The 15,148-nt window shown below is 31.4% G+C and overlaps 1 protein-coding gene across 1 annotated transcript; it reads left to right on the top strand.

Moving 5' to 3' along the window:
• The first annotated feature begins 45 nt into the window (after positions 1 to 45).
• Positions 46 to 8,562, top strand: LOC127711400 (intraflagellar transport protein 22 homolog). Its single transcript, XM_052217431.1, has 6 exons — positions 46 to 179; positions 3,434 to 3,516; positions 5,085 to 5,165; positions 5,906 to 6,004; positions 7,333 to 7,433; positions 8,350 to 8,562. Exons 1-6 carry the CDS (start codon positions 138 to 140, stop codon positions 8,502 to 8,504), a joined length of 561 nt encoding a protein of 186 aa, XP_052073391.1. The 5' UTR covers positions 46 to 137; the 3' UTR covers positions 8,505 to 8,562.
• Positions 8,563 to 15,148: the final 6,586 nt, after the last annotated feature.

The raw sequence follows: 15,148 nt of genomic DNA, 5'->3' as shown, positions 1-15,148 counted from the left end.
TTCCTAACTATCTCAAAATTTAGAAAATTATCAAATATTCACAATGATCTCCCAGGTGGCGCTTCCATTCCACTTCCTTAGCGAGATGTACACATTCCTTCCACCACTGAATAAGAAATTAAGTCAACTGCAGTAAAATGATGTTTAAAGTAAAAATTCTTGTAGTTGGACCTTGCGAGGCAAGTTTTACAACAATTCAGCTTTAACCTAAGTTCTGGAAATTATTTATTTTTCCAAATAAGGTCTTCAGGGGCTATTAAAATACAATAGTCAATACATAATTGACAGGTGCTACCAGATGAGCCCCAGAAAGTTTTTTTTAACTTGTCTGCCACTTTGTCTCTTAAATTGTCAGCTCACCTACATTGTCAACTTTTGAACCGTCTCTGGTCTCGTGATAGCGCACTCGCCTCAAATACTGTGGGATTGTCCTGAACATGCATGAAAAATTTGCCACTGGACGTTAAGCAACCATCAATCAATCAATCAAATGCAGGAGTTGTGGGTTCCAACCATGGCGGGGTCAAACCAATGACCTGAAAATTGGTATTTGCTGCTTATCGACTTAGAAGTAAGAGCAAAGACTGGTCGGCTCTGAGTTAAAATAATGTGTCCCGGTTAGGTGATGATAAATGCCTTCCTGAGGACTGTCACCTTGTAATTAGCACATTAAAAATCTGGCTCAGCATATCAGTGAATCCGGGTCCATTCACCCTGATTTGCATTCGCCCTAGTACCTGTTCGCCCTGAGTCCGTTCGCCCTAATTCCTGTTCGCACTGAATCTGTTCGCCCTGATTTCTATTTTATTTTGTTGTCTTGAATAATATAAATTATTTGAATTAATAATGTTAAAGTTTGTTGAAAATTCCGCTGAAATATTTATGTTGTATTGATACCACCAGATAATTATTTTTCTTTTGATTTGCATTGAATATTCTTGCCAGAATATTCATCATGTTGAATGTGGACAGTATTTTGAAGAAGAAGAAGTGTTCAGGAACTGGAGACCAAGTTATCTGGATGAATTTATCTTTTTTGAAACCTTGTAACAATTTCAAAACAATCCAAACAGGTATAACAAGATCCAACTCACTCAACACCTTGAGATCAAAGAAGCCAAGCGGCGAAAACAATTTCCCTTTAATGTCTTACAATTCTTACATCATTGCTTGAACTCATTCCAAGCTGACTTGTTTATTAAAAAAAAACATACATTTCAAACTATCAAAATATATATAGCATTACATATTTTTATGCCCCACCTACGATAGAAGAGGGGCATTATGTTTTTCAGTCTGTGCGTCCGTTTGTCCGTCTGTCCCGCTTCAGGTTAAAGTTTTTGGTCAAGGTAGTTTTTGATGAAGTTGAAGTCCAATCAACTTGAAACTTTGTACACATGTTCCCTATGATATGATCTTTCTAATTTTAATGCTAAATTAGAGTTTTGACCCCAATTTCACGGTCCACTGAACATAGAAAATGATAGTGCGAGTGGGGCATCCGTGTACTATGGACACATTCTTGTTTTCAAAATTAAATTGATAAAATAATTTATATGTTTGCTATCACCAGAGACATAATATGATGCAAAAGAGATTGAAATCTCCATTTTAAGGCAATATAATCTACTGAAACATCAATCAGATTCTGCACTTTTTTCAAACTACTTTTTGATGTAGTTCTAGATCTCTCTTAAATTTTTTCTGGGTATGGTTTCAAACATTTGAAAAATGTATCTTTAAAAAAATAGATTTTTTATGAACAATGAAAGTCCAAAATTGACATTCAGAGAATGTTGTTATCTGATTAAATTTATACTATTAAAAGGTGAATTTCATTAAAAATTCGTAAGGGTTCCGCGGAACCCAGTGTCTCGCCTACTTTTGCTGTTAATGGCAGACTCAACAAAAATGAGATGAGGAAAAAATTTAATAAAAATATTCCTCTCTATACAATTTTTTTATTGTAAGAAGCTTCTGTCCAAGTTTGGTAAAAATCCAGGATAGTTTATGAATCTAATAAATGTTTTAAAAAATTTAACTGCAGACTGTATCTAATGTTAACTGGAAGAAAAATTAAGTCCATTTATAAGTAAAATATGGATAAACAAGTACAAAATTTTAATAAAAATTTCCTTCTAGATACTAGGTTTTGATCATAAACAAACTTCTGTCCATGTTTGGTAGAAATCCAGGATAGTTTAAGAAAGTTATTAAAATTTTAAAAACTTTAACCACAGAGTGAATGTAATGTTTCCTGGCAGAAAAACTAAGTCCATTTATAAGTAAAATACGGAAAAACAGGATTTTTTTTTTTTTAAATTTACTTCTAGATACTATCTTATGATCATAAACAAGCTTCTGTCCAAGTTTGGTAGAAATCCAGGATAGTTTGAGAAAGGTATTAAAATTTTAAAAACTTTAACCACAGAGTGAATGTAATGTTTCCTGGCAGAAAAACTAAGTCCATTTATAAGTAAAATACGGAAAAACAGGATTTTTTTTTTTTAAATTTACTTCTAGATACTATCTTATGATCATAAACAAGCTTCTGTCCAAGTTTGGTAGAAATCCAGGATAGTTTGAGAAAGTTATTAAAATTTTAAAAACTTTTAACCACAGAGTGAATGTAATGTTTCCTGGCAGAAAAACTAAGTCAATTTATAAGTAAAATACGGAAAAACAGGAATTTTTTTTTTACAAAATTTACTTCTGGATACTATCTTATGATCATAAACAAGCTTCTGTCCAAGTTTGGTAGAAATCCATGATAGTTTGAGAAAGTTATTAAAATTTCAAAAACTTTAACCACAGAGTGAATATTTGTGGACGCCGCCGACACCGACGGAATGTAGGATCGCTATGTCTCGCTTTTTCGACAAAAGTCGAAGGCTCGACAAAAAGGAAAAAAAAAATGGTAACCTCATTTTTCTCAAAAACAAGCATGGTAATTGATATTTTATTTTATGGGTTTTCAAAGATCTCATCTTAATCTACTTCATATTTAAAAATCATATAGATTGTTATACAATGTGAAACTATATTGACACCCTTTGATTACTGGAAGGGCCAATCAAGACTTTAGTATATACAAAAAGGAGATTTGGTATGATTGCCAATGAGACAACTCTTCACCAGGAACCAAAGTACATAATTATAACATAAGCAATTATACGTCAACATTTGGCCTTCCACAATAAGTAAAAAGACAAATCATATAGAAAGCTTTAAATTGCCCCAATATGACAAAATGTGAAACAATTCAAATGAGAAAATTAATAGACTTTGTGTATATTTATATTTTACAGACATACAGTACACACAGAGACTCTTAATCCCATTACAGATTTTAGTGATTTATGAAGTCACACAATTTATGTATATATATTTTGTAAAAGAAGATCTTGATCAATTATTTATTTTTATTTTACAGAGTGGTAAAACTGTGTTATCGAACTTTTTGGCAGATGCAACAGATACTTCGAGTGGGGAATACCATCCAACACAGGGATGCAGGTATAATCTTGGTGTTATTCAGAGCTTACAATAAGAAAAAATTATTAACCATTTGAGAGAATAAAAACTTAAAATGTGTAATTAGAATGTAAAATTTCATTTACGGTCAACTTTGGGTGATACAATTGCATATCTTTATTCATGTATATATAATTACATTTGTTTGTATATGTAAATGAGACAACTATCCACAAAAGACCAAAGAACAAGGATGTAAATCAGTACTAATAGATCTGTGTTTTACTGGCTTGGCTTTTAATAATTAATAACTATATTTCTGTTCTTATTTTCTATTCTTTAAGCTACATATATACATTTATGAAACAAATATACAACTCTCAGTTTTTGGCTACACATGCTGATCTTACCTATAAAGTTCTGCATATTCAATAGCTATGTAGGTGTGTCAAAATCATAGCATACACAATTATGACCAGCCAGTACACACTGTTATGATTTCATTAACCAGTATTAACAAGATAAATATAACACTACAGGCCACCATATGGCATTCAACAATGAACAAAGCCAATACACAATAGTAATCTATAAAAGACTCTTGGATAAAAAAAAGTGAATCAATTCTAATGAGAGGAAAAAAAACCTGATCCAAGCTTACATTATACCAGAAAGAATAGTTATAGGAAACAGGAACCATTAACAACTACTGGATGCAGGCTTCTGGCTTGAGATATTCACATACAAATGTGGCTGAGTTTTTATAAAAAATAAGAAGATGTGGTATGTTATTAGCTTGTTTTAAAGTGCTTCACCCACTCCATAACCTTGGACAACGGTGTAACTTATACATGCATGTATTAACTGTTGGGTTGCCATGCCATGATGCTCAGTAATGAAATAAAAACTTGTACAATATTATAATTGTTAGCTTTTAAGCAAATGGTTTAAATTTATATTCATATAGATTTTATTTATTTTAAAACAGTGTGTGAAAGGTTGTCAATATGGCACATTATTATACTGGTTAATCACTGTTCCCAAATAATTCCATGTGTCCATCCATCAAGTTTCATGAATTTTGTGTGTTAATACTTATCTTTAGTTAGCAATAGCTTACTGTCCACCATGTTTTTCGAGAATATATGTCATAGCATGAATGATTCAATTGATTGAATTGAAAGCAGGTTTACTTGGTATACTTTGAAATTTTCCTCACAACTTATTGTATAGATATCATGTTGGATTTTTTCTTGAAATTAATTTTTTAACTAAAATATTAGATTTTTTGATTTTTTTGGGTGGATCTCAAATATTTTATGGTTAACATGTTTTAATTTTTTTAATATGAAATATATGTGATTATCTCCATGATAGTACCATCAAATCACTGGCATAAATTTGAGACACAAAATGCATCCACAGATGAAACAGTCATAAAATAAAATACAGTCATATTCCAGACTCAGAACAACACTTTCTACAGATATTTGTCCTCGTTTTAACTTTTGATATCAATATCAATTGTTTTTATGATTTTGAATTTTGAATAGATTGATTGACTTGTTATTATCCAACATTTTGAAATATTGTAAGTATTCTTCTTTCAGAATTTTAGAATTTGAAACAAACAACTTCAACAGTCGACAGAACATAGAAGTGGAGTTATGGGATGTCAGTGGTGACAAAAAGTAAGACTTTATTTGTTGTATTAGATTGACATACCAAATAATTTACACTTTCAAAAATAGGTTTAGTTAAGGCATCTGTAATAAATAAAAGGAGATTTGGTGTAGAGGTTAAAGAAACAGAAGACCATGTGAGCCATAATAGATCATGTAATCAGAAAACAAATCACTATACATGTATAGCATCATGAATTTTACAAATTTTTGAAAGCAGTGTTTTAGGTGAGGAGGGGGATCTGGATTGAGGGAGATAACTCATTTATTAATAATATAGTTTGTAATAGATGTTTTCTTCAATGATATACAAAAATTTAGGCTCATCTATAAAACCAAATGAGGAGAACGGTTTTTGTGTGTCGCTTCTCCTTCTTCCAGATCAAATTATTCAATTTGACTATGCACCCTATAGGTAGTATGCAAACTGTAGTTTGTTATCTACTCTAATGTTTATAAATTTTTGGTTAGTTGGGGGGAATAATTTGGAAAAAATAAATGATTTCGGATGTCCTTTCTGTCATTCCCACCAATTTTTGGATTTTATGCCTACTACTTCCACTCGACTCCCTGATGACTCGACCCATAAGAATCTCAGACAACAACAAACTGGCCCTTTTACAAAATTGCATTAAAAACTATGCCTATCACAGTAGCAAACATGCACCCACAGCTTTTGATGAAAACCTGATTACCAATACTTGTTATTTTAACAAAATGCATTCACTTGAGCCATATTCTGTTTGTAGATTTGAGTCATGTTGGCCAGCAATAGCAAAGGATACCAATGGAGTTTTATTTGTATATAACCCTGATCAGTCAAATCATGGACAAGATTTAGCAAAATGGTAAGTTGTAAATTCATAAAATGTAAATACTAGGCTAGTTGTCATCAGTCAAGATTAGAACCTATGTAGATCAATAAATTTCTAACACACTGGTGAAACTGAGTCTTAGAGTTTTCAGTGTTAAAGGGAGATAACTCAAAATGAATGTTAATATAAATCTCTGTTTAATACATCAAAAATGCATAACTTTTCAAGTTATTATTTGTTCTTCAAGGTGTTCCACATTTAATTGGTTTTTTTTTGTTTTTTTTTTTTTATTAAAGCTTTGATTTTACTAAATTTACTGGCAAAATGCACAATCAAAGTGATACAATTTTTTTTTAAATTTTAAGTATGGGGAAAAACATGACTGAATTACAGAATTTTCATGTTTGTATTTGACAAAACCAGAGGATTAATGAATGGCATATAAATTATTTTTATTACAATTTCAAGTATGATTAAAAAAAAAATTCAGTGAAGAATGACAGCAGCTGATTAAATGCATGGAACATCTGTTGACATACCTGTTTTTATAAATGTGAAGCAAAATAAATTCTGACAATAACTATTCAATACATTTTTATTCAGTTTTACCTAGTTAATGCTTGCTACCCAAAGTGACTTAAATGACAGGTTGTGGAAATAGTATGGCATATATATATATATACTTTCGACTTTTTTCCTTTCAAATGAACTGATTTACAAATATGATATAAAAAGAATTCTTCAGTATATTTGTTAATCTATAGTGACCCTAACTTTTATAAAAAAAATACACCTTTTATCCTTCATAAAGTTTGCACAAGGCAGTTCAGTTGAAGATCAGTAATTCTTACAGGACATACATAATTAGGATTCATTTAGAAATCTTAAACTTTGATTGGTGACAAGTGCTTCTGGTAATGATTTTTGTGACAATTTATTTTTTCATAGATGGTGTTCACCAGAGTACTTTTATAACCAATATAAACAGCATTCACATTACACATACAAAGCATGTTAACTTTTTTTTACAATCAACAGTTGTTTAAAAAACTAATACCAGTAGCTGAAGAATTATAAGGTTTACAGACTTTAACTTGGTTATGAGTGAAGTGTTCCAGTGTGTTTACACATCAGTTCTGAAGTGTTTGATTCTATAATGCTAAGAATATACAATCACATCAATCAACCTGAAAAAATCTTTTCTTTGAATATTCTGTAAAACTATTTTAAATTATAACTATTACAGCAATTATCAATTTAGACCACCTGCGAACACTTTGAAGAGTGATTCAACACCAAAATATGTAATTTAAAACTAAATATCTTTGTGAGAACATATATATAGTGATGTTATTTTGCAGGCATGAGTGTTTTGTACAGAATCAGGGTTTAAAAGACAGTCAATGTGCTGTATTTGCACATCACAAACCTGGTGCCTCCGACAGAGAGCGCACAGAACTCTGTAAGTAGCATTTGTAAATGATTTGATCAATGATTTGATCATTTGGTCACATGACTCATAAAAGCATATTTATCAGTTGTCTCATTGAGTGCAGAGAAGATGTCTTGAAAAAAACACAGGGAATTTATAGTAAGGGCAAATTCTGGTAACTTTTCAGTTATAATAAATATTTTGTGAGTAATATGACAGTAATAAGACAGGTCTTTCTATAGACTGAAACCTTTTGCATTGGAATTTTCATGTAATAGTTTTTGCTGGACATAAATCAAGTCTCAATTAAACATTAAGTTTTTTATGACCTCAGTTGCCGAAAAAATTAATATAAGCACATTTGAATCTTTTCTATAATCAAGTACCATTTCTCGGGAACAGTAAAAGTGAAAAAATACGAAATTCAAATTTAACCTCTTTGGTGTACCATAACATTCCATTTAGATTTAAATTGATTTCAAAAAGTAGTTCTCTATTTATCATCTGGAAACCAAAAAAAAATTTTCAAACAATTTAGAACCATTACTCAGAAATGGTAAAAGTGAAAGCACTAAACTCTAAAACTTAACCTGTCTTTAGTTGTCCAAAACATTCCATCAAAATTTCAATTCATTTCAAAAAGCAGTTTCAAATGTATGGTCTCATCTGGAAACATAAAAATTTTCCAACAAACAAGTACCATTACTCTGGTACAGTAAAAGTAAAAACCAAAAACATTGAACTTTACCTGTCTTAAGTGGTCCAAAACCTTCCATTAGAAATTTGATTAATTATAAAAAAGGAGATACGAAATATACAAAAATGAAACTACACCCAATAATGCAAAAAAGGCATCTAGAGTAAAGTTTGTCAATAATTTGAATACCATGATTTTCTGAAATTTACATACATTTTGGGTTATTTAATTATTTTCTGTCTGTTTCAGCTGGATCATTTAGCAATTTATCAGTAGTACAGACAAACATAGAAGAAGATGGGGAAGCTGTTAGAGACAGTTTTAATAAGTTTTTATCTGGTTTACAAGGAATTATGTCAACTAACCGAGAGCAAGAGGAACTTAGCATAATGAATCAAAGATAGTTTTTCATTTGTTTATTTTATATGTAATTAATGTATTAAATGTTATTTGTCTAAACAATTTGATTTAAACTTTGCCTTTGAAAAGTTTGCCCAAATATCTTTGATCTTTTTGTAGCCTTTAAAAAACAGAGGAACTAATATCTGAACAAAATATTTACCAACATAGAGAGTTCATGATTATGAATTCTTTATCTAATTAAAACCTTTACAATTTCAATTTTCATTATTATCAAAAAATGATGTCTCAATATGTTTCTGCTGCAATTGACCTTTCAGCTATACAAATACAGGAGGTCAGATAACAAATAGCCATAAACATCTATTATATGTTTATGTTCTCCTGGTACCCTGCTTCTGTTGTGTGTGAACAGTAATGTTCAAATTGCTGTTTACAACACAGTTCAATTTGGGGTCCTCATTTCGGTACCTTCTCTCAGTAGGATTTGAACCCATGCTTCTGTGACATCTTTGCAATTGTCTATGCACAGTGCTGGGAGACCTAAAACACTCTGTCAACTAGAGAATAAAATATAGATGTCGATAGTGATGCCTTTTCTCATCAGTTGTAACACAGAGTAAGCTGTATGATAGTGTGTAGGTGGAATACCTTGCAGTTCAGCTATTTTGTCAGTTGTTAACAATGACAAATACTTACAATGCAGTCACAGCTATATAGATATATAGAATACAGTAACTATATGTTGTCTCAAAATATAGAATTTATTTGTACAAGGCTGAAACTGGTAGAATGTGAGTGCTTAGTTTCAATAAAATTAAAAATTAAAATATTTCAGGACAATGTTTGGTTGTTCTCTTTTACTGCAACTCTTACAGCTGATCCAAATGAAATATTTTGGGTAAAAAACTATCAATTTTAAATTTGAAGCGAATGACTTCAAAATTCGGTGAACCTGTCTTTATTGACGTCATAAATAAAACTCTACTCAAACGTATTATCTTATCAACGTCAATAAATATATGATCAATGCAACTTGACTGCGCAAATTGCATAGTTGCAGTATAAATATTTATTGTATATGTCTAAATTTGTGATAACTTTGCATTAACTGATATATGTATATTGAAACTCTGGGAAGTCACATTTTCATTATGTTCTTTGAAACCACATTTGCCAATTATTTCGAAACTCATAATGGCAAAATATGGAAGGTTCTCTGCAAACATACAATCTTCATTTAGTTTTGATCAGACAAAAAAAATGATGATGAATGGCTATGTTTGCTTCTGATTGGGATTTTTTCAAAAATCTCTGGAACTACAAGTGAAATGTTTTAAAACTTTACAAGACTGATGATTTAGAGACCCTCTTCAAACAAACCTAATTTGATGTTGATTGGTTCTATTGGAACCGTTTCAGAAAACATTTCCATCATTTTCTCTGAAACTACATGGTTATTTTAACAATACTGGTCTATAATGAGGGTCTGGATGGGGTTTACAGAATTGAGAATCAGTGGCCAATACTACAGAAAAATGAGGATCTGGATGGGGTTTACAGAATAGAGAATCAGGGTCCAATACTACAGAAAAATGAGGATCTGGATGGGGTTTACAGAATAGAGAATCAGGGGCCAATACTACAGAAAAATGAGGATCTGGATGGGGTTTACAGAATAGAGAATCAGGGGCCAATACTACAGAAAAATGAGGATCTGGATGGGGTATACAGAATAGAGAATCAGGGGCCAATACTACAGAATAATGAGGATCTGGATGGGTTTTACAGAATAGAGAATCAAGGGCCAATACTACAGAAAAATAAGCCAAAAAAAAAAGAATAGAAAAAAATAAGCTTAAACATAATAAGATAAGAGACAAATGGGGTGTTTAAATTAAAGAATGGGCAAAATTTATAAAGAATATAGAAAAACTGCTTATAAAAAATAAAGAATACAGAATTGGAGGACCCCCCCAATCCAGACCCTCTATGATACTATTATAACAGATGATATGAATACAAAACAATAACAACAGCAATAAACTATATCATATTAAAGAATGCTTGCAGTTACTGTGAAAGCAATTTCAATGTAAATAACCAGCTAATATTAAAACAATCAATCCTACACTCTAATATCAGTTGCTGTACTTCTTAAAGATTTCAGATAAAAACAGTACAGGATGAGACAATTTTGTGCAATGCCCATAAAACATATGTACAAAATTTCAATCCAGGAAAAATTAAAAAAAAAGGTATGAGTCTTGCTTAAACTTTAAGGTTCATCACTTGGAACTGTCATCGGTAAGCTTTTTTGAAATTTCTCTTCTGAAACTACTGGGCCTAATGGAATCAAACAGCCACAATCATCATTGGGGTATTTGGTTCCAAAATTGTGTCCGATAATTCTCTTGCCAACCAACATTGCAGACATGGCTAATAATGGAACATGTGGATAAAATGCAAGTTTTGTCAATTATCTTGGAAACCATTTTAGATAGCGACAAGCTGACTGGACAGAAATCTTCAGAATAATGAAATATAACAAATTGAATCTGTTTACTCCCCTCCTTATTGGAGTTATTGCCCTTAATGCTGAATTTTACCATTTCTTTTTCTCACCTTCGATGAAAGTAGAGGGGATGACTATCTGGCAGCAGCAGTGACAGTGTACACTATTTGTTTAAAGCTTTATATTTCAGAAGGTAGAAGACCTTGTATGCAGATGCCTTAATATATGTTATAAAATTTCTGCCTATCATATGTCCATTGTCCCTGACCTCATGTTTGTTTAAAATCTTCTATTATTTTTTTAATGTGAATTTCACACTTATTATCAACAATAGGATACCTATATTTGGTATATGGGTTCCTAGCAAAGTCTACATTACAATACAATACAATATTTTATTTTTCCAAATTAAAGGGCCCATTAAGAGCATAACATTAATAACAACATGATATAAACATTACAGAGTGATTAAAGAAACATAAAATAATAGTTCAAATGCACGAGGAAAGGGTCGGTGGTCAAGGGGAGATAATTTTGCTATCTATTTAACTAACTTTCTGATTTTCTAAGTTGCAGGCCTTTATCAAGGTATGCACATAAAATAGATAAAAAACTGCTATCTTCATTACTCATGATCCATGTAAAAAGATCATTTCTGTTTAAATTAACTAAACTGGGGTATTTTTTTATATAATCAGTCATATACCATCAGACAAGATTCACCTGACCGCCACCTCATTTCATGGATCAGTGATTAAGGTTAAGTTTATGTGGTCAACTCCGTATCTCAGATATTATATGCAACAGGTCAGCTATATTTTGTGTATGGAATGATTGTTACATGTACACATTGACCTCATTGTCATGGTTCATTGGTCAATGTTAAGTTTTCATGTCAGTTTATCCATGGAAGTAATATTACTTCCATGGTTTATCAAATGCTATAAGCAATAGGCTATAACTATATTTGGTGTATGGAATGATTACATGGTGTACATTTTATCTGTCATTACTCATCTGACCTTGACCTCAAGGTTCAATGGTCATATTTCAGTTTTCGTAATTGGGTCTGTTCCTCGGTATACAACCAGCAATAGTTTAACTATTTTTTGGTTATGGTACAATTGTAAGGTGTTCATGTCTGCCTGGCAGCGTTCATCTGACTTTGACGTGATTTACAATTATCATTGATGATGTTAATTTTATTTGAAAATTATAGTAAAACCTCCATATTACAGACTTTCAGCATAAATTCAATCAGGATAAGTAAAGCAGATGAGACATTTCAGCGTTTCTGTGCACTCTTGTTTTCATTTTTGTCAATAGCAAAAATAAACTGCGATCTACAAATAAACTAATGGTCAAAATATCTAAAAGAGATAGTGCCTTTAATGACGTTTTTTTTTTGTTTTTGTGTGCATTTTTACCTACAATTTTGAAAACTATAAAAGATAGATAGAACTTTTAAAAAATAAAAATCATCAGCAAGACAAAATCTACAAATGAGTCGCCTTGAATGGCCAAAATTGTTAGAAGTCATTGCCCTTAACTGACAATATTTAAATTACCAAAAGTATTCCATTTTGCCTATTATCTTTAAAATTATAATAGAAAGATAGAAATTTAAATAGTAAATGATCAGTAAAACAAGATCGACTTATAAGTCAACATGGCTCAAATTGTCTGTCAGCTCTTAATAGTAGTAGATACCCTTAAATATAAATAAGAAGGTGTGGCATGATAGCCAATGCGACAACTATCCATCCAAGTCACAATGTGTAAAAAGTAAACAATTATAGGTCAAAGTACGGCCTTCAGCACGGAGCCTTGGCTCACACCGAACAGCAAGCTATAAAGGGCCCCAAAAAGACTAGTGTAAAACAATTAAAACAGGAAAACCAACGGTCTAATCTTCATAAAAAACGAGAAACACTTATGAACCATATGACAATTTTTACCATTTTCTGCGTTTTGGTGATCATCAAAACAAGATCGCCATATAGTATAAAAATAAGGAGATATGGTATGATTGCCACTGATACAACTTGCAATCAAGAGTTCAAATGAATTGGTCATAAGCAATTATAGGTTACCGTACGACCTTCAACAATGAGAAAAATACTTACTGTATTGTCAGCTTTAAAAGGCCCCATCATGAAAAATGTCAAACAATCCAAACGAAAAAATTACAAGCCTAATTTAATAAAAATATACTTTACGAAGAACAAATATGACAAACATGACCGACGACAACCACTAAATTACAGGCTCCTGACTTGGGACAGGCACATAAAGAATGTGATGGGGTTGAAATTGTTAGTGAGCGCTCAATCCTACCTTAACCTGGGACAGTAGTGTAACAGTACAGCATAAGAAAAAACAATGTTAGTACCCATAAAGCAATATTTAAAAATTTTAATACTGTGTTAAGTGGATAACCTTTAAGAATAAGTTTACTCAAAGGATCATTGAGTTTAGTATACATAGATCTTATTTTAATTTACGAGCTCTATAACCGAAAACACAGTATAAACTAGGATGTGATATTTCGGACAAATATCATATAGGACAGCAACAATTGTCCTTTCTATATTTGAATATTTCAGTTTTACAAAAATTACGATCATTGAAATCAAAAACTCGACTAGAGACATGGGCATAGCGAACAATTTGTTAAATATACACACCACACCGTAAGTAGGTGACAAAGAAGCACACCGTCTAATAGGGAAAATTAAAGATTGGGAACGAACAATCGTTTTTTTTGTCGTAAATTTTTGTATAGAGTTTTTCGTGCGAAACTGAAATATTCAAATATAGAAAGGACAATTGTTGCTGTCTGTACTAGATTTATTTAAAAGTGGTTCAAGTGGGAAAATTTCCCCTGTAAAATTAGATAATTCTCCTTGATTATTTGAATATATATAGGACAATTGTTGCTGTCTGTACTAGATTTATTTAAAAAAAGGTTCAAGTGGGAAAATTTCCGTAGTCAAATTAGATAATTTTCCTTGATTATTTATAGCAAAAATGTCATTAAAGTAACTGTAAGTGCTTTTAAATTTATCAATTAATTGTCATCTTTACGAATTATTACTGAATTTGGCCATAAAATGCGATTCATAACATTACAGGAACAAGGCTGCTATTAAAGGGGCACACTTGGTGCCCGTTTTTGATAAATTTTTAAAGATACACAAACTCCCTTACCAAATATTTGTATCAATGAAAGAATTTGGTACCAGTTTTACAAAAAATACGATAATTGAAATCAAAAACTCGACTAGAGACATGGGCATAGCGAACAATTTGTTAAATATACACACCGTAAGTAGGTGACAAAGAAGCACACCGTCTAATAGGGAAAATTAAAGATTGGGAACGAACAATCGTTTCTTTTGTCGTAAATTTTTGTATAGAGTTTCTCGTGCACGTTTCTTTTGTTGTAAATTTTTGTATAGAGTTTCTCGTGCGAAACTGAAATATTCAAATATAGAAAGGACAATTGTTGCTGTCTGTACTAGATTTATTTAAAAAAGGTTCAAGTGGGAAAATTTCAGCAGTAAAATTAGATAATTTTCCTTGATTATTTAAAGCAAAAATGTCATCAAAGTATCTGTAAGTGTTTTTAAATTTATCAATTAATTGTCATCTTTACGAATTTTTACTGAGTTTGGCCATAAAATGGGATTCATAACATTGCAGGAACAAGGCTGCTATTCAGAAAGGGGCACATTTGGTGCCCGTAGGAATGCCTACAATCTATTCATGGTTCAGTGGTTAAAGATAAGTTTTTGTGTGTTGGTCTTTTTTTCTAATACTATATGCAATAGGTCAGCTATATTTGGTGTATGGAAATATTTTACGATGTACATATCAGTATGGCAGATTTTATTAGACCTTGACCTCATTTTCACGGTTCATTTCTCAGTGTTAAGTTTTTGTGTTTTGGTCTGTTTTTCTTAAACTATAAGCAATTAAAGGTCAACTATATTTTGTGTATGGAATGATTGTAAGGTGTATACTGTCTGTCTGGCAGGTATCATCTTACCTTAAGCTCATTTTCATGGTTCATTGGTCAATGTTAAGTTTTCATGGTTAAGTTTGTTTCTTAAATACTATAAGCAATAGGTCAACTATATTTGGTGTATGGAATGATAATAAGGTGTATAT

The sequence above is a fragment of the Mytilus californianus genome, unplaced genomic scaffold (genome assembly GCF_021869535.1).
Source record: "Mytilus californianus isolate M0D057914Y unplaced genomic scaffold, xbMytCali1.0.p SCAF_8, whole genome shotgun sequence".
Classification (NCBI taxonomy): domain Eukaryota; kingdom Metazoa; phylum Mollusca; class Bivalvia; order Mytilida; family Mytilidae; genus Mytilus; species Mytilus californianus.
The sequence above is the reverse complement of the archived record's forward strand: the minus strand, read 5'-3'. Positions and strand labels throughout refer to the sequence as shown.